The 26,429-nt window shown below is 43.1% G+C and overlaps 1 protein-coding gene across 9 annotated transcripts in view; it reads right to left on the bottom strand.

Annotated features, from left to right (window-relative positions):
* shank2b (SH3 and multiple ankyrin repeat domains 2b) overlaps positions 1-26,429 on the bottom strand; it is a 306,872-nt gene that overhangs the window by 53,487 nt on the left and 226,956 nt on the right. For all 9 annotated transcript variants that reach the window (XM_026194603.1, XM_026193999.1, XM_026194263.1 and 6 more), the window contains 2 exons: positions 22,186-22,268; positions 19,556-19,680 (listed from right to left, as the gene is read on the bottom strand). In XM_026194603.1, coding sequence (XP_026050388.1) covers positions 19,556-19,680; positions 22,186-22,268 — 208 coding nt within the window. The remainder of the gene's footprint in view (positions 1-19,555; positions 19,681-22,185; positions 22,269-26,429) is intronic.

Raw genomic sequence — 26,429 nt, forward strand, 5'->3', positions numbered from 1 at the left:
ACACCAGGGCGTTCCCAGGCCAGCCGAGAGATATAATCTCCCCAGCGTGTCCTGGGTCTGCCCCGGGACCTCCTCCCGGTGGGACATGCTCGGAACACCTCACCCAGGAGGTGCCCAGGAGGCATCCTTGTCAGATACCCGAACCACCTCAGCTGGCTCCTTTCGATGTGGAGCAGCAGCTGCTCTACTCTGAGCCCCTCCCGGATGGCTGAACTTCTCACCCTATCTCTAAGAGAGAGAGGCCAGCCACCCTTCAGAGGAAGCTCATTTCTTGTATCCGCGATCTTGTTCTTTCGGTCACTACCCACAGCTCGTGGCCATAGGTGAGGGTAGGGACGTAGATCGACCGGTAAATTAAGAGCTTCGCTTTTACACTCAGCTCTCTCTTCACCACGACGGACCGGTGCAGCGTCTGCATCACTGCAGCCGCAGCACCAATCCGTCTGTCGATCTCCGGCTCCCTTCTCCCATCACTTGCAAACAAGACCCCGAGATACTTGAACTCCTCCACTTGGGGCAGGAACTCATCCCCGACCCGGAGTGGGCACTCCACCCTTTTCCCTCTGAGAACCATGGCCTAAGATTTGGAGGTGCTGATCCTCATTTCCGCTGCTTCACACACGGCTGCGAACCATTCCAGTGCGAGCTGGAGGCCCTCACCCGATGAAGCCAACAGAACCACATCATCCGCGAAAAGCAGAGATGAGATTCTGAGACCACTGAAGTGAAAGCCCTCCGCCACTTGGCTGCGCCTAGAAATCCTGACCATAAAAATTATGAACAGAATCGGTGACAAAGGGCAGCCCTGGCGGAGCCCATCACCCACCGGGAACGAGTCCAACTTATTGCCGGCAATGCGAACCAAGCTCTTGCAACGGTTGTATAGGGATCGAATGGCCCATAGCAATGGGCCAGACACCCCATACTCCCGTAGCACCTCCCAAGGGACACGGTCAAATGCCTTCTCCAAGTCCACAAAACACATGTAGACTGGTTGGGCAAACTCCCATGCGCCAAGTATCCTTGAGAGGACAAAGAGCTGGTCCAGTGTTCCACGACCAGGACGAAAACCGCATTGTTCCTCCTGTATCTGAGGTTCGACTGTCTGCCAGTCCAGGGGTACTGCCCCTGATCTCCACGCAACATTGTAGAGGCGTGTCAACCAGGACAGCCCTACAACGTCCTGAGCCTTCAGGAACTCGGGGCGGACCTCATCCACACCAGTGGCTCTGCCACCAAGGAGTTGTTTAACTGCCTCAGTCCAATAACAACACACAGCTCGGGTTCAGATCAGGGAGGCCGTTCCTCCCAATCACGCCCCTCCAGGTCTCGCTGTCGTTACCCACGTGAGCATTGAAGTCTCCCAATAGGACAACAGAGTCTCCAGGTGGAGCATCTTCCAGCGCCCCACCCAGGGGCTCTAAGAAGGCTGGGTACTCTGAACTGCCACTCGGCGCATAAGCACAGATGACAGTCAGGCACGTTCCCCGACCCTAAGACGCAGGGAACAAACCCTCTCATCCACCGGGAAGAACCCCAACGAACTTATAGTTCTCCTTTTTTCCAATTTCTAGTTGAGTATGCCGTATGGCTGAGAACTCCATATAACTGAGCAGATGTGAACCCAAGACTAGCCAGGTCAGTGGTGACCTGGTGGATGCACCAAAGCAATTTAAAATCATATCCATTGAAGAGGAGTGTACTATGAATGACATGCAAAAAGCTCATCACATGTCAGACTTGTCCTCCAATTCCACATCTGATCTAACACCTGGACGCACCCTTCAGCTGAACACAATGTGAATGGTAAATGGACTGGTTCTTCTTATACAGCACTTTTCCACTCAAAAGTACTGAAAGCACGTCATACAAGTATAAGTATTTTCTATCTAACATTCACACTCTGATGAACACATCAGAGAGTAACTACAGTAAAGTAACTTGCCAAAGGACATTTTAGCATGCAGACTTGGTCGTCTGCACCCTTCGATTAATGGATACTCTGCTCTACCTCCTTAGCTACTATCCATGTCTTAAGATACACCTGGATACCACTGAGTGGCTAAGTACATCACGATTTAATAGTCTCCTTCACAAATATTTCATTCAATTCAAAAACCTTGGTAGGCTAATAACAAAAGCTAAACATTTTATTATTTGTTCATAAAGGCTTTTGAAACTTATGAAATAATTGGGATTTTTCTTCACTATATGGTAGAATTACATGAAATATAATTTAAAAAATGAAGCCCTTTATGGCACTGCCTAAACTTTCTGACACAAGTGTAATCCTGTCAGTAGTACAGCATGTGTTCAGTTTTTAATGGAAAACCGGGAATCTCTTTTTACTTCTTTATTAATCTGCATTTCCAACAGGACAACTAAAGTCAAAGGTAGATTATTTTTATCTGCATCAGCACAGGAGGAAGGTCCAGAGTAGGGGTGGGCGATATAAACGATATACGATATAAACTATATAAATTTGGCCAACGATAGAGATTTTGACTATATCGCTCTATCGTGATAGCGCATGTTGATGATGTCATCAAGCTGCGCCTGTTTTGGTCGAAAGCATCGCAGCGGCTAAAACCATTATCATCTGCAAATTATGGCAGGCGACAGTCATAGCAAAGAGATGAAGCACTTTTGAAATATGGGGAAAGCCAAAAACTGCGCTTCCTCCACTTCCGTAACATTGATTCATTAATGTTGAATTCTTTCGCAGCTGCTCTATTCCCATGTTGTTGCAGTATGTTAACAACTAACCTCGTATTGTGGATGAATAATCGCAGTTCTCCTGACTGAAGTTTGGCCCGTGTCCTGCTATGCGATTGCATTTGTCCCTGACCACCAGAATCCCTCACGTTAACTTTTATCGTGTGTTGGTGGTCCTTGTCGTCTGGGGCTGGGCGCTCATGTATGTACCGGCTCACTCCTGGTGGCCGATTGGCGGGGCCGGGCGCCTGTGGCCCGGCTGGGCTCCTTCCGGGGGGTGGGATGCCCTCAGGCCTCTGGGCCTGAAGCTCGGTCCTCTCTGGCACAGCTGGCTGCCGGCAGAGCCCGCGGGCACGCCACTGCAACCCCCTCTGGTCTCTGCTCCGTAGCTGCTGGATGACCTCTCCTTTGGGGCTCTACTCAGCTCTTCCCAGGAGGGTGGCACGGTTCCCCCCCCTTTAGTGGTCCTCCTCGGGTCCTTGTACTCTGGGGCCTCTGGATATCTGGGACCTGGATCTCCTCCATACCTGCTTCATACCCTGGTGGACGGGGCTGTGGCTCCCCACACTCCCTAGCAGATCGTTACATGGAGAAACCTTTGGAATACAAGCATGCTGATCCACACAGGTATGCACACAGGTGTACACACGGGTGTTCAGACGCGGACTACACCTTTCTTGGCTGCTGCCTCAAAGCACATTGTGCGCTGTCTATCTTGCGTGCTGCACAATATCGTTTATTATTTAGTATCTACTGTTATCTACTGCTAGCTAGTTTATTGTGATGGTGCTGTTTTTTTTATTATGTTGCTCTTTGTTGTTTGCTTTCTCTTCTGTTTTTTTTCTCCATACAGGTGATCCAGGTGTTTTGTTTTTTTGTTTGTTTGTTTTTTCTCTTTCTTCCCCCCCTTCTCACCGTCTCTTCTCCCCTTTGGTTTTCTTTCTCTCCCTCTCTTTCTTTCATTCTTTCTCCCTGTCCTATCCCCCAGTCATGTCTGTCCCGTTTGTAGCAACTGAAAATAAAATAAATTAATAATTATAATAAAGGTCAATCAAATGGACCAATATGGCAAGGCAGGGCCGGCCCGTGGCATAGGCCGTATAGGCAAATGCTAAGGGCGCCGTCCATCAGGGGGCGCCACGCCAGTGCCACAAATGTTGAAAAAAAAAAAAAAAAAAGTTGGTACTATTATTTCTAAATACAAAAAATAATCCCACGTTAATTAAAATGCAAAGTAAAGCTTATTTAATAGAAATATTATTTGTTACAACATTACGCCCCCCCCCTCCCCGCACGGTGCGCCCCCTCCCTTCCCGTATCATGGTTCCTTTTGGACGTCACCACATCAAAAAATCAACACAAGATGTCAAAACGGCCAAAACTGTCAGGTGCCCAGGGAAGAAAAAAGAGAGAAGAAGAGGAGGAGAAACGAGAAAAAGACAGAGGTAGGTAACGTTAGCCTACATGAAATTATTTGTCTGAATGTGATAGTAACCTAAATTTTTAGCATTAAGCTAATGTTACATGATTCGCTAATTGCTAATCAACAGTGTTGGGAAGGTTACTTTTAAAATGTATTCCATTACAGAATACAGAATACACGCCCCAAAATGTATTCTGTAACGTATTCCGTTACGTTACTCAATGACAGTAACGTATTCTGAATACTTTGGATTACTTAACATATTATCATGCTTTTTACAACAACGTGAATGTACTATTGCTGTGTGATTTATTACTATTACTGAAGGTCCGCGACTCCGAACTGTAGTAAAGGGACCTCTGACTAATATGGCGGGGTCCGTGTTGGGCTTTTAGCCGAAAAATAGCTTTACTTTGTTGTGTGGGTCAACTTTTCTGGCGAGAGACAGAGAGAGGCGTTGAAAGACTCCAACAGAACTTATTGTTTTCGGAGGAAAACACGAACACGGTGTACAGTCGAGTCTTAATAGCTTACTTACAACTGGGCTCGTCAGGCACTCTTCTTGGCTGAAGTGGTTATTATTATATTTACATGCTTCCAGCTCCCGTTTTTCCTCGATGACAACTCGTACCTTTCCACTCCCTTTTTTCTCCCTCCTCGCGCTCACAGACACATAACGGGTATGGCAGTCCATTCTCCCAGCAGCACGGACTACACTGCCCATGATGCTACATTCTTTAGAGCTATGCTTGTAGCATTCTGCCTGTTAGCTTAGCACAACAACAACAACAACGAAAAGGCGCTCTCTCACCCAGGAAACACACAGTCGCAGAGAGAGAGAGAGAGCGTCGCCCTGTAACCATGGCAACCGTAACGCTGCCGCCTGGAACAACAGAACGTAGCTGTCAAACAAAACCCAAACAGTCCTGACCCGCGACAAAATGAAACAGGAAAGTACCGCAGTGTAATCCATTTATTTCAACAAAGTAACTGTATTCTGAATACCACCTTTTTAAACGGTAACTGTAACGGAATATAGTTACTCATATTTTGTATTTTAAATACGTAACGGCGGTACATGTATTCCGTTACTCCCCAACACTGCTAATCAATAAATAGCTAGTTAACTGTTTTAACGTCAGTTAATATTGTGGAGGGGGCTAAATTGTTATGGAAAATAAATAATTACAGTACTCCCATCTTTCCCACCATTCCTCATTTGTATTCATCTTTTAAGCAGGTGTTTCTTGTTTACATTGTTATTGCCTTCTGGTTAGCTAACGTTTACCCTGCAGGTAATAGTCACTTTTCCACCCCTGTATATATTATAGTTGTAAGCCTAGTTGTTAAAGTGCACATCATTAATGTTAATTAAGCAATATCACATGAGAGGGAATGCTGTTTTTTAATATGAGCACTGCTGTGATTCGGTCAAAGATAATCATAACATAACATTCTCATATGATATTATACTGTTACTTTGCATTCTGCTATTCAGCATTTCACTGTAATGATGACAATAAATTGAATCTAATCTAATTTGCATATCAGTTAACATCATACATATATCTCTTTGGTTTTTCATTTATATTATATCATTTCATTTTATTCCTGGAATCATATGTTTCTATTATTAGACTTTAATACTCAGTGGTGTCACATACTCCTCTCTTCAGATGCACTGTTGAAGTTTCTTAATCCCACCCCTGGGCCATCTACCACATCTACCGCTGCTGCCTCCACTTCAGCAGCACAACCCACCAGTGATGCAGCATCAGCAGCACAACCCAGCCATGATGCAGCAGCATCAAGCGGCCTTCCTGTTGCCTCCACCTCAGCAGCACAACCCACCAGTTTTGCAGCAGCATCAAGCGGTGCAGTCGCCCTCCATGCAGCTAGATGTGGCTGTCGACTTGCTGAAGAAAACCAAAGATTCCCTCACCAGCTACAGAAACACTGGATTTTCTGATGCACAGACAACGGCAAAGGAGATGTGTGAAGAAATGAATGTGGAGGCTGAACTCAAACAAAAGCGATTGAGAACCACCAAAAGGCACTTCGGTTATGAGTCTCCAGATGAGCCCATACAAGATGCACTTAAAAAAAATGGAAACCACATTTTTTAATGTGGTAGTGGATACAGCCATCTCTTCACTTGATGAGAGATTTCAGAACCTTGGAGAGGTGAATGACAAGTTTGGAGTACTCCTCAATTTCCACAACTTACAAAAAGAAGAGCTGCTACAGCAGTGCCAAACACTGAGTACTACTCTGACCCATGACAGCCAGCCGGACATTAATGGCACAGAACTTGCAATGGAAATGCAGAATTTCCCACCATTGCCATCAAAGAACATGACAAACATGGAACTCTTGACCTTCCTGCATGAGAAGAAGCTGGCAGAAATTTACCCCAACATGTGGGTTGCTCTGAGAATCTTTGCCACTCTTCCTGTTACAGTGGCTGCTGCTGAAAGAAGTTTCTCTAAGCTCAAACTCATTAAAACCTACCTGAGATCTACTATGATGCAAGAACGTCTCAGTGGACTTTCCATCATAAGCATAAATCATGTGGTCTCAAATCAGTTGTCATATGATGATGTTGTAGATGACTTTGCTGCGAGAAAGACTAGGAGAGTAAGGCTGTAGCAGGTGATGTGAGGTTGATGAGGGGGTGGTGTACAGTAATTTGTAAGTCATTCTAGTTAATGCAGTATTAAAAAGCACAACTAGAGAACTCTGTAGGATCCCCTTTTTTGTAATATAGTTGTTAAAGTCATACTGGTTTATTTAATATCTTGTTTTGTGCAGTGCCTTATTTACATTGTATTTTTAATTTATTTTATCCAACTTGTTGACACGTTTTATTGTGTTTATGTATGTAAAATTTATTGTATTTCATATATTAATTTTTTATTTTTTTGTATTCATTTATTTATTCATATATTTTTTTATCTTGTTAATTATTCTGATTGTGAATTTGCTTTCTTTAAGTAAAAAAAAAAAGGTCAAAGACAAAGCTATTCGGTTTCTTGTGAGTACATACACTACACTGCCGATGTAGGGGGGCGCCACCTAAAATCTTGCCTAGGGCGCCAGATTGGTTAGGGCTGGCAAGGCCATGATGATCCACTTGGTAAAATAAATCCGCTTGGCATCTTTCTTGGCCTTAAGACAACAATTCTGATGGCTAAAGATCCAAACGGGACACAAAAAAACCCCAAAACACTTTTATCGAGCGGAAAAAAAGTTGGCGTTCATCCTCCAGCTTCACTGTGCTAATGTTATGCTAACATAGCTGTGTCGATAGCAATCACGTAGCACAACATTATATGCCAGGTAGTCCAACTTCAGTAACCCTGCAAACGTCACTGCTGTTTAGTTTTCTGTCTTCATTTATGTTGGAAGTGATAGCAGAGCTGTACGTTTGAATTAGTTTCAAAAATCTCTCAGTCAGAACATGGTATGAAATGTTTAGGTGTAAACTAGCGAGCTAACTTCTTGTTAACTTCTAACTCCGTTAAATTTAATAAATTCTGTTTTCATGGATGTTAAACTTAATTGTTACACCCGATAAAGCAGCAACGCTGATGATTTAATTAAAGATGAAAGAATTTAGACCGTTTTTAACTCTTAGTGTTCGTTTGACTTTGGGACCTGAAATGGACGGAGTTTTGGACCCAGATTACTCCGCGAATCTTTTCACTACGGCAGCATCTGCTGTAGTGTAATAAAGTTGTACTAAAACATTTTTTAACAGATTTCTGCACGCAGAAATCGGTTCGAGGTCAGTAAGCACAACCAGAATTCATACATAAGGCACACTCTAGATTTTTGAGAAAATTAAAGTTTTAGTGTGCCTTATAGTGTGGAAAATACGTTATACAGAAGAAAAGAATATATCGTGATATATATCGTTACCGCACATGCTTCAAATTATATCGCGATATGAATATTAGGCCATATCGCCCAGCCCTAGTCCAGAGTCTGACTCCACTCCACCTGGTCGGGGTATTTCTGCGTGGAGTCTGCATGTTCTCCCCATGTTTGTGGGTTCTCTCTGGGTACTCTGACTTTCTCACACAGTCCAACGACAAGCAGTTAGTTAGGTTAATTGTTGATTCTACAATGCTCATAGGTGTGAATGGTTTTCTGTCTCTCTGCATTAGCCCTACGTCTGACTGGCGACCTGTCCAGGGTGCACCCGGCCTCTCACCCTATGGTAGCTGGAATAGGCTCCAGCCCGCCCACTTAACCCCACCGTGACCCTGATAAGGATAACTAGAAGAGAATGGATGGATGAAGGCAATAAACTATATTTTTTTAGGGTGCCTCCATTGTGAGGCAAGCAGCAGCAAAACACCAGACAATAGATACACTATTAAGTTAGATACAACATGAAGGGTGGAGGTGGGCTGACTATAGGTAGTAAAGTGGCTTGCAGAAGTGCAGTAACTGTGGCCAGGCTTAAGCAGCTGAAATAGCAGACTGAATGTGCAACTGTCCGGTTGGATGAGTAAAAAGTATCAAGATGGCACCGAGATCAGCTGATCTATCAAGACTGCAGTTCAGCTGAACGTCAGGTCCTGCTTGATTTACCACTTTGATTTACAAGGAAATGCAAAATTCTATAATTCTGTATATTTTTGACCATTCCACTTGTAAAAGTAGACCTTGTAAAATATCAATGCACAAACATTCTTAATATTGTTTTCTCTAACAGGGACGAACACTCGAATCTCTGCTGCTGTGAATCAGGTTATACTTCATGTACTTTAATGTTATCCCTGGAAACATAAACAACCAAGCTTTGATTTTCCAGAAACCAAAGCCTCTGCAAGGGTAGCTGGGTTATGAGATTTCTATTCAAGATAAACTCAGTAAGAATGCCTGCTGCACGGCAATGAAGAAGCCCTCCTTTTTTTAAGAGGAAGAAATGGTGAGGACTGCCTGTGCTAGTTCACTGAACAACTGACAGTTGTGTGCTGTGCTGCAGTCCTCTGAGATGCAGAGGCAGGGCTCTGACAGGACAAGTGTGCACGCACACACACACGCACGCACACACACACACACCTGGAGGTACAGGAAGTCACATGCATTTGCATGTTACGCTGGTCATACAGACCTTCCCTTGGCTCAGAGTTGTGTCTTATATAAGCTTATAAATACTTTACTTAATTTACCTCCACTGTATACACACAATTACTGACACAGAGGAACAAACAGAAGGCAGAAATCTACAGGGTGGAGAGAACTTTACATAAATTATGTAAGAAAGTCTTTAATGTGTCTATTTCATATATACATGTGAAAATTCCCAATAATTTATTACACGTCTCCAAAAAATACTTTTCTTTGATAAATTACTGTCCACGAATGAATTGCCAACATCAAAAACTACCATTTAAAGCTCACTGTATCATGTAGTAGCAAACTAATACAAGTATACTAGAGCCACACTGTGGCCAATAATAATACAAATTTTTAGATAGAAAAAATTCTGATATATATGCTTGACACTGCACAAAACATCTGTTCAACAGAGAGTGTACTTTTCTACTTATGCTGCAGACAGGATGGTTTGAACAAGAGAGCTGGGTCACTTCCTTCACCACTTCCCCACACTGGGTGGCTTGAAGTGAGCAAATGGAGTAAAAAACTCTCAAGCTGTGTCGTGGAATTTTATTTTAAAAAAAAAAAGAACGTTGTGACGGAGATTTTCTGACCAGAAGAGAAGACACTTGAAACTGAATGTTCCCATAAAATACGATGATAGTCATCAGGAAATATCATCATCATTACTACAAAGTCCTAAACTGTTTGAAAGACTAGAAAAACAAGTTAAATTCTTTAATCATACACTTTCCCTCTTTTTTGAAATGTGCTTCCACAGATCATCAACTCAGCATTAGGTAATTAGGAAATGCACTTAGAATTTAAATCCTATTTAAATCCAACAAACTCTGTCAGTTTTTGATAGTTTCAGTTTAAGAAGACAAATGCATCTCATGGCTAAACTTCAATGTACAACCTAAAGTTTTGTGATAACAAAACTTTGGCTGGTACGTATTTCACAGTAAACGTCCGCTGTAGCACACGTATGGCTCCAAAAACCTCCATTAGGCTTCGAATGCTCCCTCGAGATCCTGCTTTGTCTACTTGCCAACCATCAATTTCATCATACACCTTAAGGTTGAGGACAGGAAATGTCAACGTATTCAAACTGACCCAAAAGTCACATGAAGCATCAGAAATGATGACAAGACCCAGAGACTAAGCAGCAGGCTTTGTGCATCACATTTAAGCCTGGTCTGAAGGTATTAGGTCAGGTTCATGACCAGGAGCATTTTTGTTGATATTGTTAACATTCATGGGGAAGTGCTCTGTAAATCTGTGAGAAACTTACTTTCAAGGACAGTTCAGCTGTAACGCCCTGGAGCATCCTGGCCATTCTAACATAATTATCCCTCATTACTTGTTCTATTTGCCATATTTATCTTGTTAATAATTTGACTTCTTAAATCTGGATACTGTACCTACTGTGAAAAAGAAAGCCTCAGTTCAGAAGTACTTGTCTCCCTGGTATAACTCTCAAACGCGCACCTTAAAGCAGATAACTCTTAAGCTGAAGAGGAAATGGCAACTCACAGATTCAGAAGATCAGTTATCATGGAAAAGTTGTTTGCTGCTCTATAAAAAAAAAGAGCTTCCCCCAATTTCCTGTTTTTAGTTTATGTAGCCTATGTTCACCCCTATATAGTTAGCTCTGAAGGCTGAAGCAAAGATTTTTAAAATGGACACTCACAGGATATATTCACTGTTTCTCGAACCTTTGCTTCTCGAACATTTTGTCACATTACAGCCACAAACATGAATCAATTTTATTGGAATTTCACGTGAAAGACCAACACAAAGTGGTGCACACGTGAGAAGTAGAACCAAAATCATTCATGATTCCAAACAATTTTTACAAATAAATAACTGCAAAGTGGGGTGTGCGTAATTATTCAGCCCCTTTGGTCTGAGTGCAGTCAGTTGCACATAGACGTTGCCTGATGAGTGCTAATGACTAAATAGAGTGCACCTGTGTGTAACCTAATGTCAGTACAGATACAGCTGCTCTGTGACGCCTCAGAGGTTGTCTAAGAGAATATTGGGAGCAACAACACCATGAAGTCCAAAGAACACACCAGACAGGTCAGGGATGAAGTTACTGAGAAATTTAAAGCAGGCTTAGGCTAAAAAAAGATTTCCCAAGCCTTGAACATCCCACGGAGCACTGTTCAAGCCATCATTCAGAAATGGAAGGAGTATGGCACAACTGTAAACCTACCAAGACAAGGCCGTCCACCTAAACTCACAGGCCGAACAAGGAGAGCGCTGATCAGAAATGCAGCCAAGAGGCCCATGGTGACTCTGGACGAGCTGCAGAGATCTACAGCTCAGGTGGGGGAATCTGTCCATAGGACAACTATTAGGCCAACGTTGTGCAGTGCACGACTGCACAACGTTGGCCTTTATGGAAGAGTGGCAAGAAGAGAGCCATTGTTAACAGAAAACCATAAAAAGTCCCGTTTGCAGTTTGCCACAAGCCATGTGGGGGACACAGCAAACATGTGGAAGGTGCTCTGGTCAGATGAGACCAAAATGCAACTTTTTGGCCAAAATGCAAAACGCTATGTGTGGCAGAAAACTAACACTGCACATCACTCTGAACACACCATCCCCACTGTCAAATATAATGGTGGCAGCATCATGCTCTGGGGGGGCTTCTCTTCAGCAGGGACAGGGAAGCTGGTCAGAGTTGATGGGAAGATGGATGGAGCCAAATACAGGGCAATCTTGGAAGAAAACCTCTTGGAGTCTGCAAAAGACTTGAGACTGGGGCGGAGGTTCACCTTCCAGCAGGACAACGACCCTAAACATAAAGCCAGGAAACAATGGGATGGTTTAAAACAAAACATATCCATGTGTTAGAATGGCCCAGTCAAAGTCCAGATCTAAATCCAATCGAGAATCTGTGGCAAGATCTGAAAACTGCTGTTCACAAATGCTGTGCATCTAATCTGACTGAGCTGGAGCTGTTTTGCAAAGAAGAATGGGCAAAGATTCAGTCTGTAGATGTGCAAAGCTGGTAGAGACAAACCCTTAAAGACTGGCAGCTGTAACTGCAGCAAAAGGTGGTTCTACAAAGTATTGACTCAGAAGCCTGAATAATTACGAACACCCCACTTTGCAGTTATTTATTTGTAAAAAATGTTTGGAATCATGTATGATTTTGTTCCACTTCTCACGTGTGCACCACTTTGTGTTGGTCTTTCACGTGGAATTCCAATAACATTGATTCATGTTTGTGGCTGTAATGTGACAAAATGTGGGAAAGTTCAAGGGGGCCGAATACTTTTGCAAGCCACTGTATTGCAGCATAACTACGGGAGGATTCAGGGTCAGCTGATCCTCCTCATGGAGAATCCTGAGGTACTACTCTGGCCACAAGAGATATGTAATCTCTTGAGCAAGTTTCTGGCCTGACGTGGGGTCTCCTCCCAGCTGAGCATCCCCAGAAAATCTTCAGCAGGAGGCGCCCTGATCAGATGCCTTTTGCCTGGCTCCTTTCCTACAGAAGGAGTCTCCTCCCAGCTCCCAACTCCCTCTGGATGACTGGGCTTGTCATTCTATTTCTAAGAGCTTTTCCATTTCCATCCACATTACCGGACAGGGAGCAAGTGGGAGAGTCCATACAGATGTCTGCATGCTTGTGTTTTGTTACTGGTCCGGTACCTAACTCCTTCACTTGTGGCAATGACTCTCCCAAAACCAGAAAGAGCAATCTACCATTTTCCAGCAACCATGGCTTCAGGCTCTCATCCTCGCAACTTGTCGTATAACTGGAAAACTTCAAACATCAGCTTGCTGTTGAAGACTATGTTTTCTTGAAGTCAACAGAACCAAGTCATCTGCAAAAAGCAGGAATACTATTCCCAAAACAAATGCCCTGCTTGCCCTGAGTACGGAACGAGCAACTCCTACAAATACATATGCACTATAGTGCTTTAGAAAATCCAGACTTTGTTCTTTGTAACAGTAGAACAGGGTTCTGCACTGGTGCAAACTATTAGTAAATCTGCCCTTAATTGCAGCAAACATCCCTCACCTTCCTTTGCTTTGAATGAAGGTTTCCCTCATTTTCTCTCTCTCACTCAGACAAAGTCAACTAGCTGCACTGACAGGAAGTGCAGACAGCCGAAGCATCGCAGTTATTGATGGGGACTACGACAAGCACCCACTTAAACACATTTAGACAGATGACTTGAGTGTTTGTGTACAAGTGCACAAAATGCACGCAAGCATCATCATGCCAGGCTGCTAACGGCAATAAAAGATTGATGCTCAGCCAAGCCTTAAATCATGCCTACAAGAGGATATGCATTCTGCTAATGTGGAGACAGAAACAGCACACTTGTGCATTCTTGCGTAAACAAGAATTGAATTTAGCATTGAAAGCAATGGCCAGGTATTTGGAAAATAAATTGCAGGATAATAAAAAAGGCATCAGCCCAGTGTCCACATGCAAAAGCCTGTTGTTACTACTTTAACACATTCCTCTGTTTTTCCATCTTTGCATGCCTCTGAGTCACTGCTACTGTCATTCAACCCATGAATTTAAAATCAACATGCACCATCCTCGAGAGAATTCCACTAAAAATGCGTTTAAAGACAGAAAAGTGGTTTCACAGCCCCAATGCTTCATGACTTTCCTCCCTCACATGTAGCAGAAATGTGAGCATGGAGAGTTCACCTGTCAGGCAAACATGCCAGAGACATCCCTTCACTGGAAATCTGTTTAGCAGCTCAATATTGCTGGTCATCTGTTGGGACTGTAATGGGATTAGATACAACAGCCAACAGGCTACCATGGTAACTGCATCACCACTATGTCATAACTGCTACAAGACAGCCCATTTGCTGTTAGCTTTTAATCACATATATCCCAGTTTATTTTAACAACAGCATCACCCCCTTTTTGGGAAATGGCTTTATTTATAAAGTATATTTCAGCACCACACAACATTCTTCGCATATTAAGAGCATGCCTCTGTACTAAATTGTCATTATGAAACAAAACATATGAAAATGGGAGACTTCAAACTGCTGAGCAATCAAGAAAGATTGGGATAATATCTATCTGTCAGAACATCATCAACTTTCCTCTGAACTCCCAAACACAGTGTTCTTAAAAGGATGCAACACAGTAGCAAACATGAACCAGCATGAATTTTGTGAAATATGTTTCTGGGAATAAGACAGTTGTGTGCTTCGTTGTGCAAATAAACATGATTTAAGGGCTGTGGGTTGGAGATGGCAGTGCTACACTAAAACAGCAAAACAGTAAAACAGTGACTGGAATCAGTGCAGTAATATTCTGCACACGCTCATTATAGAATATGAGCTGTGGTTGGCTAACTAGCTAGAGGCTGTACAGCTGTGAACGTGTCAAACATTTTCAAGCCCGCTGACGCATTTTGTAAAGACACTGATGCTGCTGACACGTCGGCAGCTTTGACTTTGGACCTTCTGAAACAGACTGATGAGATGATTAAAGAGGTCGCAAGAACATTTGGAGATAAAATTAATAACAGACAAGTGGAGACTGAGCTGAAGTCACATTGAGCTTCAGACACAGAGAGTCTGCTCTCTTCATTTGATGCTCCATTTAGCAGAAAGGCAGAATAAAGCAATCCCCAGTGCAGTGCTGCTTACAGACACACGGCCGTTATGGATTCGTAAAAGAACAGAATAAAAAAAGCTCGCTCAAAATAGAAGATGTGCCACTCTGATGTGATTTGTGATACGTACAAGATGAGATTCCTACAGTAGTATTCAGAGTATGAGATTTGCACTAGTATGTCAGAAATCCATAATGACTCTGAAGCATTTCGGTGAGGAGCCTTGCTCACATTAGTGAAACACCCAGCAGCACTAAAGATTATTCCAAGTCATTTTGATAAACACAAATCCTTACTAGTGGATGATAACCCCAAGAGATCAGATACTGCAGCTGCTTACACAACACAGTGTCATTTGTGCAGACTACACAGAAACCAAGATGAGTAAAGTGAGACGGAGACTCCTGATCTTAGATTTCTCTGAAAATGTTTCAACTAAATCTGTCAGGTACAAAACAAATCAACCAATCGATGACATTTCACCACTTTCATTGAATTCACTCAGCAACAGTTTAACATCTGTTACTAGGCAGCAAATCAAACAGCGGGGTCGAAGTTATCAATCATCACAAATTACAGCCACAACAACAAACCTTGTTACAAATATATATATAAAATATAACTGCACACATCCAAAACAAAAACTGACCTAATCTTTAGTTGTATTATTAAAAACACAATATTTTGCAGTCAGTCCTTAGCAAACTGCTACTCAACATGTCTTTCATCAGTATTAATGTTTCCAGAGAAGCAGAGCTGTCAAATCTGGCTTTAAGACAATGTCCAGTGTGATGCATTCTTCAAATTCTTCTTCAAATTATTTCTCCTACAGGTAAAAACACCTGTCAGCCTCGAGTAACATTTACCTTTGGCTCACTTGGTTCCCTGTAGCTCTGTGTGTCCGATACTCCTGAGCCAGAACATTAAAGCTGCACAATCGGACATGAAGCAAAATCAATCTTATTTTTTTTAAGTGAAAAACTTCCAAACAGCAGTCACAGTTACTATTGTTGGTCAGAAGTCAGTTGGAGGCATCTCTGCTCTCTTTTCTTCATCCTCATCTGTCTTTACTGTTGTGAACTGTAACAACAGAGCTCCTCTCAGCTGTTAATACACAACACAGATGTGCAACATGCATTACGACATGCTAGCGTGTCTCAGCACGATGTTCACCAATTTAATTTTACAACTTTACAGTTATTAGCACAAACAGCACAAATTACTGCATGCCATGATTTTCTGACAGCGTGTTTGAGTGGTGGAAATAGATCTAAGTTTTCTCACAATGAAATGAATCAGTTTATCAATTACATACACTCCTGTTTTCCACTTGTTATGCGTATAAAGCACAGCTATCCACAGTTGCAATTTCTTCCATTCCAATCTCTCAACCACCTGTAGACCTGCATCAGGCTGGAATAGGCTACAAGACCATCAGCAAAAAGCTGGAAGTAGTTAAAACTGTACTTAAAAAGCCATGTCTTCACCCAGCAGTCTTAGCTAATTATAGGCCAATCTCCAACCTTCCTTTCATATCAAACATCCTTGAAAGAGTAGTTGTCAAACAGCTAACAGATCATCTGCAGAGGCTTATTTGAAGAGTTTCAGTCAGGTTTCAGAGCTCATCACAGCACAGAAACAGCTTTAGTGAAGGTTACAAATGATCTTCTTATGGCCTCTGACAGTGGACTCATCTCTGTGCTTGTCCTGCTAGACCTCAGTGCAGCGTTCGATACTGTCGACCATAATATCCTATTAGAGCGATTAGAACATGCTGTAGGTATTACAGGTACTGCGCTGCAGTGGTTTGTATCATATCTATCTAATAGACTCCAGTTTGTGCATGTAAATGGAGAGTCCTCTTCACACACTGAGGTTAATTATGGAGTTCCACAGGGTTCAGTGCTAGGACCAATTCTGTTTACATTATACATGCTTCCCTTAGGCAGCATCATTAGAAGGCATAGTATACATTTTCACTGCTGATGACACCCAACTCTATCTGTCCATGAAGCCAGATAACACACACCAATTAGGCAGGAATGTCTTAAAGGTATAAAGACCACAATGACCTCTAATTTTCAGGCTTGACTTTGACCTTCTGTAACACTGTGAGGAATCTTGGAGTCCTTTCTGACCAGGACATGTCCTTCAACGCACATATTAAACAAATAAGTAGGACTGCTTTCTTTCATTTGAGCAGTATCTCTTAAATGAGAAGCATCCTGTCACTGAGTGATGCTGAAAAACTAGTTCATGCATTTATTACTTCTAGGCTCGATTGTGGTAATTCGTTATTATCAGGATGTCGTAAAAACTCCCTGAATGCTTTAATTAAAGGACTGAGAGAGAGAGAGCATATTCTCCTAAACTGGGTCCATATTAAACCAATGACCTGAGGTCAGGTGGTCAAATGAAACCAAAATCGACTTCTTTGGCATAAAAAAACACCATCCCCACAGTCACGTGTGGAGGTGGAAACATCATGCTTTGGGGCTGTTTTTCTGCTTACTACAAGAAACTTCTTACATCTGTGCGCACCAACAAGGTTTTCTCCACCAAGTACTAAGTCATGTTTTGCTTGAGACCAAATATTTTACTCAGTGACTTGCAAATCATGTTATAACCTTCATGTTTCTTTTGTTTGTTTGTATTTTGATATTCTGCCACTCGCCATTAAAATGAAGCTGGTTTTAATTTCTCTGCTAACGAGCAAATCTACAAATACAGCAGGGATCAAATAATTGTTTTGCTAAAATACATTTACCGACTGCTTCAGTAGCCACACCTGTTCACCTGCTCATTACCCAAATATGAAATGGACCAATCACATGGGAGCAATGTATGTGTTTATGGATCTAGACATGGTCAAGTCAACTTGCTGAAGTTCAAACTGAGCACCAAAACAGGGAGGAAATGAGATTTAAGTGACTTTGAACATGTCAAGGTTACTGGAGTCAGATGGGCTGGTCTGAATATTTCAGAAACTACTGAGTTACTGGTATTTTCCCACATAACCATCTTTATGGTTTACACAGTGTACAGAGATGGCAGAGGAGAACAGCCTGACTTCTTTGAGCTAAAAGGAAGGTGCCGGTAATTCAAATAAAACCTCGTTACAACTAAAGTATTCAGACGTGCATCCCTGAACACACAACACATTGAAGCTTAAAGCAAAAAAAAAAGACCACACCAGGTCCCAATCCTTTCAGCTAGAACAGGAAACAGAGGCTACAGCTCAAACAGCATCAACAAATTGTAGCATGTAGCATTTTTAAAACAATAACAGGATCTGCTGGATTTTCATAATTGAAGTTAAAAATTTTTGTTTGTTTTTTGTTACATGGAAAATTGCTCAGTGGGATTCTGGTGAATGGTTGAAATTGGGTTGAATTCATCTCTCTGTTATGCCCTAAAACCACCACATTTCACTTTTCAACCAAAGACAGGAATATTTCTTAAAGGGACATAAATGTCTGGTGTGTTGAGGGTGGTGGAAGAAAAAGCCTAACCCTGTACTGGAAGTCAAATCAAATGAAATGCATTTCCATATCATATTTGAGTGCTTGATACAGTTCTGGGACAGGCAATCCAGTCAGCAACATGTGTAAATATCAACTCTCACTATAGACCTAATCAAAGCTAACCTGGTGTTTTTAAAGTTGGTGAAAAATGCTCTGACAACTCGCAGTAATATCACACCTTATGGAGGACAAACAGATACTGTTTCATGTTATACATCATGCACCAGGCTCTTAATCAGGCCAAATATACTCTCAGTGACCCTCTGCATCTGGTACAACCCCAAGTGCAGGAATATAATGATGCATCGTACAGCTGCTGACTTGCACCACAGACAAGGGAGAAAACACTTAAACAGTGTAACAATTCAAAATATTGTTTCCAAACAAATCCCAACAAAAAAGACCCAACACATGAATGTCTGTGCTGGCTGCTTCAAGCAACACTTCTAAACTGATACATGCAGTTAATGTTGTCTGTATATTTTATATTTCATCAAGGATTGCACAAGGCAAACATGCTGTGGATTCACATGCTAGCATCAGTCCCGTGTCAACTATTCAGGCGTGGCTCAGTGGCACTAAACAGGAAGGACAGGCCTTAAGACTCACTCAGTGCTCTGTTAATCCCATGACAATGTCTACACTCACCAGACGACAAAATGTTTCACTCCATAAGTCACCATACCAATCAAAAGTGGCAGGAGTCAGCTGTCGGTCTAATTGCATGCAAACTGATGATTTCACAGTGAAGTGGCTCCCAAACACTTTCAAACAGAGTGAGGTCTTATTGAAAACGTCTGCACGATCAAGCCAAATTTTCTTTCAGAAGAGTTTGCTGAATAAGCCCAGTCAAATGAGGGGACAAAAAGATGAATGCAGCACATGCTGTACACACTTTGCTTATTCACACATAAACACAGCGAGCTCTGAGTGTACGCAAACCCTTTTATAAGAAGGGTAGCATGTCCCACTGCCAACATGACAACCAGGAGCACTGAGGTAAAATGCACCAAAAACCACACAACAAAACCAACATTTTCAACCCGTGTTACTAAGCAAAACTCGTCCAGAAACTTCAGCTCCGTTAATGTGTCTGACCAACGCTCGGTCACCGAATTGCATACGCAGGAACAGCAAAATGATTTAATAATTGCAGCAGCTCTTACTTCGATGAGGAAGTCCCCCGTCCTAAGTCCTGCTTGCCATGCCACTCCTCCCTCATCCACAGACTCCAGGTACTGCAGGGCTGGAAAGGCAGGTGTGGGAGTAAACTCCTCAATGGGCGTATCCGCTGGACATCAAAGAGAGAAGAGCGTGGTCCCATAAAATAAGGCACAATGCAAGAAAGCAGTTTTAAAAAGGGACAAGATCTAAACAAACAGGTATATGTTAACACAATGACACAATGAATCTAAGACGTAAAACCTTTTTAAAACCTGATTTTAAAATGTCAGTTAATTCTCTGTGCACGGGCAGATTAACCCCAGCGTAGTATAAAAACCTGTAAAACATTTAAACAGAATGTAACCCATTTGTTACATTCAGTTCTGCAAGCTACAAAATACACAGCAGCAGATGAACAACCACACAGTCTATCAGCGTGTGTAATTTGCCCTGTTAATACTGTCATGGTTTGACTAGAGGGTTAGCAATAATTGGTATGATTAAAGCATGAATGCTCCCATGGCAGAATTAAAAGGGGGATTTTAGCTTCACCCAACGTTCACGTGTGCCTAAAGTTACTTCCTGGCTACCATGAGCTGGACCCAGATTCTTAGCTTTTTACATGTTCATTACAAACGGGTTTGTATATGTCAGCTAAGGATTTAAAATTCTTTTAAGACCATGAAGCAGCAAAACTGACAGTTTGATGGACTTTAAAACAGTTTTACCCAGAGAATTAACTCAGTTCAGGTTTATTTATACAGTGACAAATCATAACAACAGTTGCCGCCACCTTACACTGTGAGACCCTACAATAACAATCAGATGACCCCCCCTATGAGCTAGCACCTGGCGACAGTGGGAAAGAAAAACTGCCTTGCATGTAGGCATTTGTCCTGCTTTGCAGCCTGCTTGAGCTCAGCATAGTAGCATGTGAACCACTTTTACCAGCTGCAACAGTTTAGAATGACTCTCCATTTCACTGCACAGCTCAGGAGCAGTTCTTGCTCTGCCCTGGAGGTCTGCTGTGACCTCGATTATTATCACCGGCTGCAGTCCATAGCAGTGGAGGGGGGGCGAGAAACGTTCTTGAAAGGCAGGTGAATGACATCAAGGACCAGCACAATAGCGACTCGGTCAGCCTGCCGGTAGGGAAGCAGGAGTCAGGAAACTAGATGGTTAGTAGTGGCTGAACAAAGTACGAATAAGGAGATTATTCCGTGCTAAAGTCATTCTCTCAGGCTTATGATAAGAAAGCAACATAAAGCACAACATATACAACTATTAATATAGTCTGGCCATACTCCCCATGTCAAGTCTCTGTGTGAGCAAGACTTGTTCATTAATTTTAATAATAAAGCAAATTCGTAAAATTCTTTGTTTCTCGGGAATAAAGTGGCAAAAAAGCATCCCTCGTTTTAAGAAAAGTTTACCATCTCTCCTGTTCTCTACTATCACTTTCATCACGCGCAGCCGCGGCACGCGCTCCCTCTGTGGCGGGAAGGGAGGTTAGAAAATACTGGACTGAGAGAACAAGTGACGTTTCCTATAACTCACCCTGCACAGCACTTATGAGGGGATTTGCATGATTGTGATGACTGTGTTTCTTTAGGTGTCTGTCTGTGTGTGACACAGTGACAGAGGAGGACGAGAGACAGCGAGCGCAAGGGAGAGAGAAGAGAGAGGCTGAACTGCAGAGCACAAAAGAGGATGTGAGCTTATGTGACAGCTCGAGCATCAGCGCATGTTTGTGAGTTTGTGTATGCCTGTTCACCCCATGCAGTGCAGGATAAGCTCGGCTGGGTCAGTTCCCCCGGGGTGATAGCAATGTGTGTTAGGATGACTAGAACATTCCTCTTGTTTTTCAAGCCAAATCCCTCTTTCCTCTCCCTTCATGTCAGTCCCTCTCCTTTTTCTCCCCCTCTCTCTGTATGTGCCTTAAAAAAACATGAACATACTAAATTTACCTCTCGACAGTAACCATGGTGTAGACCAATGGAACAGCGGCGCACAGTTGTAGAATGCAAACGTGGATTATGACATGGCGAGAATCGTCATAGAAACCGATGCAGCAGCTCAAACTGGCTATTTTTAGTGCCAATCTTACAGCCTGGTGAAACGGCAAACTGCATGGGTAGGCCACTCTTATCACAACAACTCCTGGTGTGGTGGAAAGAGGTGAAGGATGGCGGACACAACAAAGACGGCTACACGCAGACTTACTTAACCAAAAAAAAGAATAAAAAAGGCCTTCAGTCTGATGTTGTTACAGATGTTGTTACAGATGTTCACAGACCTCTGCAGCATGCATGAAAAGACATTAAAATGTAGGCAGACTTATGTGCAATCAAATGAGTGCTGGCGTGCAATCACTCCTTATGTGCATTAAAGTTTCTATAAGTATATTTCTAGTGGAACTTATCTGCATGTTTTTGTAGTGCCACGCAGACACACGCCTCTGAGTGAGAAGGCTTAAACTTGAAATTTAAATGCAAATTGACATATATTGGTGAATAGTTTCATGAGGCATGTCAGTGTTGATGACTTATACGGATCCTTCGGTTTGGGGAGAAAGGGAGAACAGATCCGAATAACAATCACAAAAAGTAGCTAAGTCGATAAATGCTCCTACCTTTTGCCCCACGCAGGACGAAGCCAAATCCCTCATTCTCCTTTTTCTGCAGCACCACCGTCTTCTCGTCCACCACGCAGTCACTGTGGAGGAGATGCCGAGCAGAGCGCCCGTTAGCACAACCCATCATCCGCAGCATGGCCACGGACGCCCTGCCCGAGTGGAGGTTCATACTGCTGGTGGAGCGCTAGTCCGGCCAGGGCAGGGCAGGGCAACCCTGACCCCACCCCACCACCACCACCACCGCTGCCTCCTCCCCCCTCCTCCTCTTGTCGGCCTCTGTCTCTATCAAACGGTATGACAGCGGCCCCGGGAGCCCGGCGACATCATCTCCGAGAAAAAAACAGCAGAAACACAAACCGGGGGTAGACGACGCACGAGAAGCGCCTCCCTGCCCTCTCCCCGCCGCAGTCGCTCCCTGTCCGCTTCTCCTGGTCGATGGCGCGGTTACCTCCGCTGCTGCTCCCGTTGCGCAGGAGGAGAAGGAGGAGGCTCTGACCCGGCGTGCGGGAGTGCTGCGCCGCCGAGGAGACGCGACATCAGGCTGGTGGTGATAGCCTCTAACGGCTCGTCATGAGGCGGGAAGGAAGGCTGGAGCTCCCCGGGTTGGGAGGTGGAGGGAGAGAAAGCGAGAGAGAGACAGAGAGGGAGGGAGCCACGCTGTGGACGGAGAGATGTCTAGGTGTGCTGCGCGCTGCACCCGACAGGTTGGTGGGGAGGGAGGGGGGCAGCAGCAGTGAGGCGGTGACGGCGGACTCACTGATTGATGACCCAGCGGAGGATCGGATCAGTTTTATACAGCGCTTTATTAGAATCACATCTTAATTAAAAAACAACAACAGCGACTTAAGGGGACACCGGAAACAGTTTTTATAATCAGAGCAGTAACAAACACTGATGACTGAATGAATAAAGTTGAATGTTTGTTTGTTTGAAGAGCTGCTCGGATCCTGATCTTTGTATGAAGTCAGTCTGAGTTAGTGGTACAGTCCTGGGGAAAGGAATTGCTCCGAGTTGTACTGGGACGACTTAAAAATCATTATGTTTTATTTGTGCCTTTGTGTTCTTTCTGGCCACGGTAATAAACCATGAATGCCATTTTTGCCCAGTGTCTTTCTTATCTTTCAATGACTTCATTGAAACAAGTGAGACGTGAAGTTCTTTCGATGATGTTTTGGGCTTTTTCTTGACCTCCTGAATCAACATGAATGCACTTTGGTAGTAACTTTGGCCACTCCTGTTCCAGGTTTTCTCCATAGATGCCCTCCCTGTGGTTTGTTGGTCTTAAAGCTTTAGAAATGACTTTGTAACCATTTCCATCTGCATTGTTTCTTTAAATCTCTGGTTCAAGAAACCAGTTTGAAATTATATGAGCTTTGTGACAATCTCCTGTTGGAAGCAGCAATCAGAAGATTGGTGCACTGTGGTCATGACGGGATGGACATGGCCAGCATCGATACTCGGGTAGGCTGTGGCATTTAATTGATGCTCCCTTGTGGTTATTTGAGTTACTTTTGTCCCATTATCTGTTTAGAATGAGCCATTCTAACCTCTAACATCAACACGCCATACTCACTAAGAGAACTCTTCTTTTTTAGACAACTTTGAGATGTTTGTGTGGGATCCAAGTAGATGAGCAGCAGGTTCTGAAATGCTCAGACCAGTTCATCTGGCATGCACAATCATGCCACAGTCACTTCAGCCACCTTTGTTCCCAATTCTGATGGTCAGTTTGTACTTTAGCAGTTCATCTTGACCATGTCTACATGCATAAATGAACCGGGTTCCTGCCATGTGATTGGCTGACGTATATATTTGTATTAACAAGGACCAAAACAGGTGTACCTAACAAAATGGCCAGTGAGTGTACATGTACACTGTAGTAAAAAAAAAAAGAAAAAAAAAGAAAAAAGTTGCAGTTGCTCTGAGTCTCCCCTACTTGTCAGCTGAATAGCTTGAAATAGAAGTTAAAAGAAACAAGCATGAAGTATCATAAGCTATGTGCTTTGTCCTTTAGAGTACTCCTCAGTGAGGCCATGGTTGTGGTAATCTGCACACAGAGGTGCATGAGACTACAATTTTAAAAGCGTGTTCCCCCATAAAGTGGGGGATCCTCCCCCTTTTTGCATGTTAAAAAAATTGATTGTATATAAAAAAAAAATTTAACATGCAACAACTCCTCTGAGTGAAAAAAGTAATTTTTTCAGAAAGGTTATCTTAATATCGGACCTTCTCTTCCTTTGTTGGTCTAGCCTTGCAAATCTGTAGACTTTGCTTAAATGGCTGTTTTCATAAACACATGGATTAATAGTGTTTAATAGCCCTTTCTTAAAATGACTCTGTAGCATAAGGCTACACTCATCAGCCACATCATTGAAATAACTGAGAGGTGAAGTGAATTATATTGGTCAGCTTGATATTATGCGGTGTTGTGCTGAGAAATCTTGACCTTCAAAGTCCAGTTTGTTTGCAGATACGCCCTGGACACGTCACCAGCTCACCACAGGGCTACAAAGAGACTGACAACCACAAATTCTCACATCCACAGCATCATTACAATCACAAATTCATTTAACATGTACATGTCTTTGGGCTGTGGGAGAAAACCCAAGCCAGAAAAGATAGAACATGCAAAGTCCACACAGAAAGGCCGAAGCTGACCAGTGGGTTCAAACCCAGATATTTCTTGCTGTGAAGTCATAGTGCAGAGGAAACCATCAAACCTTCTGAACCGATAACTCGGAGAGGTTTTGATGGTCCAAGAGGTACCCAGACAATATTAGGCATGTAGTTTTAATGCTGCGGTCAAATGATGTACTAGTAGGTTGATATTCTACTGAAATCCTCTGTTCTTTTTGCTAATTAATGGCAATGCTAAATGTCTAGTGCAGTCATACTGCAAATGGTGTTTGATATGCATATATCTGCGATGTTTAGCATCAGCGTCAGCTATGATTGCTAGTCCTAACCTAAACCGTTACACTGCACTTGTGTTTGAGGAATCCTCTACAAGGCAATGCAGCATCTCCACAAAAACAGCAGGATTGCTCCAAATACAGAGGCACCCCTTTATGTAAACGGTCTAATCAGACATCTTCTCCTCAGCTCTGCATATATTAACTACAACTATTTTGTTCTTTTTCTATATGCATGCAACATTCAACCTCTCATTCCCTGCAGTGATCGTGGCCGAGCCTGCTGTGGTGAGACTGACCAGCATCATCTGAGCTGCCAAGCAGAACTGACCATGAAACTGGCTGGGGAGAGGTCCAAGTAAAAGGCCAAGTTTGCTGCTCCAGCCTGAGGTGTTTGTTGAAAGTGCATCATTCAGCTTATATTAGGCACAAGGATTGCAGTGAATAGACATGTGGGATGAGAGAGAGAAGGAAAAGAGAGAGGGAGAGAGAAGGGAGAACAAAGAAGGAGAGAGAGGAGCTAGTGCCATCCTAGCAACAGTTCCCTTAGCAACGCAATCTGTCTGGATAGGAAGGAGGCCGGCACTGCTGACATACTGAAGGTTATCTCCCAGCATTCCCTTACACTTGCTCACTCACTCGCAGACACCCTCCAGCCTAAAGTAGGCGGTCACTGGTAATCACACCATGATCACCTAAATCTTACACGGTGGACATTTCAATAGGTCAGCACAGCAGGGTACGGGAAAGGGCCTGACAGGAAGTGTCCTATTCGATAGTTAATGAGAGGGGGACATCAGGCTGAGGCTGTTTTATCAAAACAGAGTGGGAGATAACGGGTGTGCGACACGCTCCCCAGGATGTATGGGATAAAGTGCTGGCTTACCCCAGTGAGAACGCTGCCTTGGTCTGGACTGTGGGAGGCAATGATGTATTTATAGTCAGCATGAGAGGCTCTATATGTTATGCTATGATATCGCTCTTCTGCTGTCTACATGAAACTTTTTATTGGGGTTTGGAGTTCTGGCTAAAGAGCACAGCAATAAGTTGTTTCCTTACATGACTGATGGCTGCTGGAGAAAATGATGTAAGCTCATGGTGGTTAGAATATGTGGGCGTGTACTCCTAGTCATCATTTCATTACTTTGTGCATTATCATCTGTGACATATGACTGTGAAATTGACTCTTTGGGCACCAGCATCATCAGCGTTCTATTTCAGACAGCCAAGAGTTGATGCATCTGACATCTGGCTTTCTTTCTACTCCAATTCCATTGCAGTCTTTATCAGCAAGGAGCGATTTCCTGTTTACATTTCAGATTTGAAGAG

The sequence above is a fragment of the Astatotilapia calliptera genome, chromosome 1 (genome assembly GCF_900246225.1).
Source record: "Astatotilapia calliptera chromosome 1, fAstCal1.2, whole genome shotgun sequence".
NCBI lineage: Eukaryota > Metazoa > Chordata > Actinopteri > Cichliformes > Cichlidae > Astatotilapia > Astatotilapia calliptera.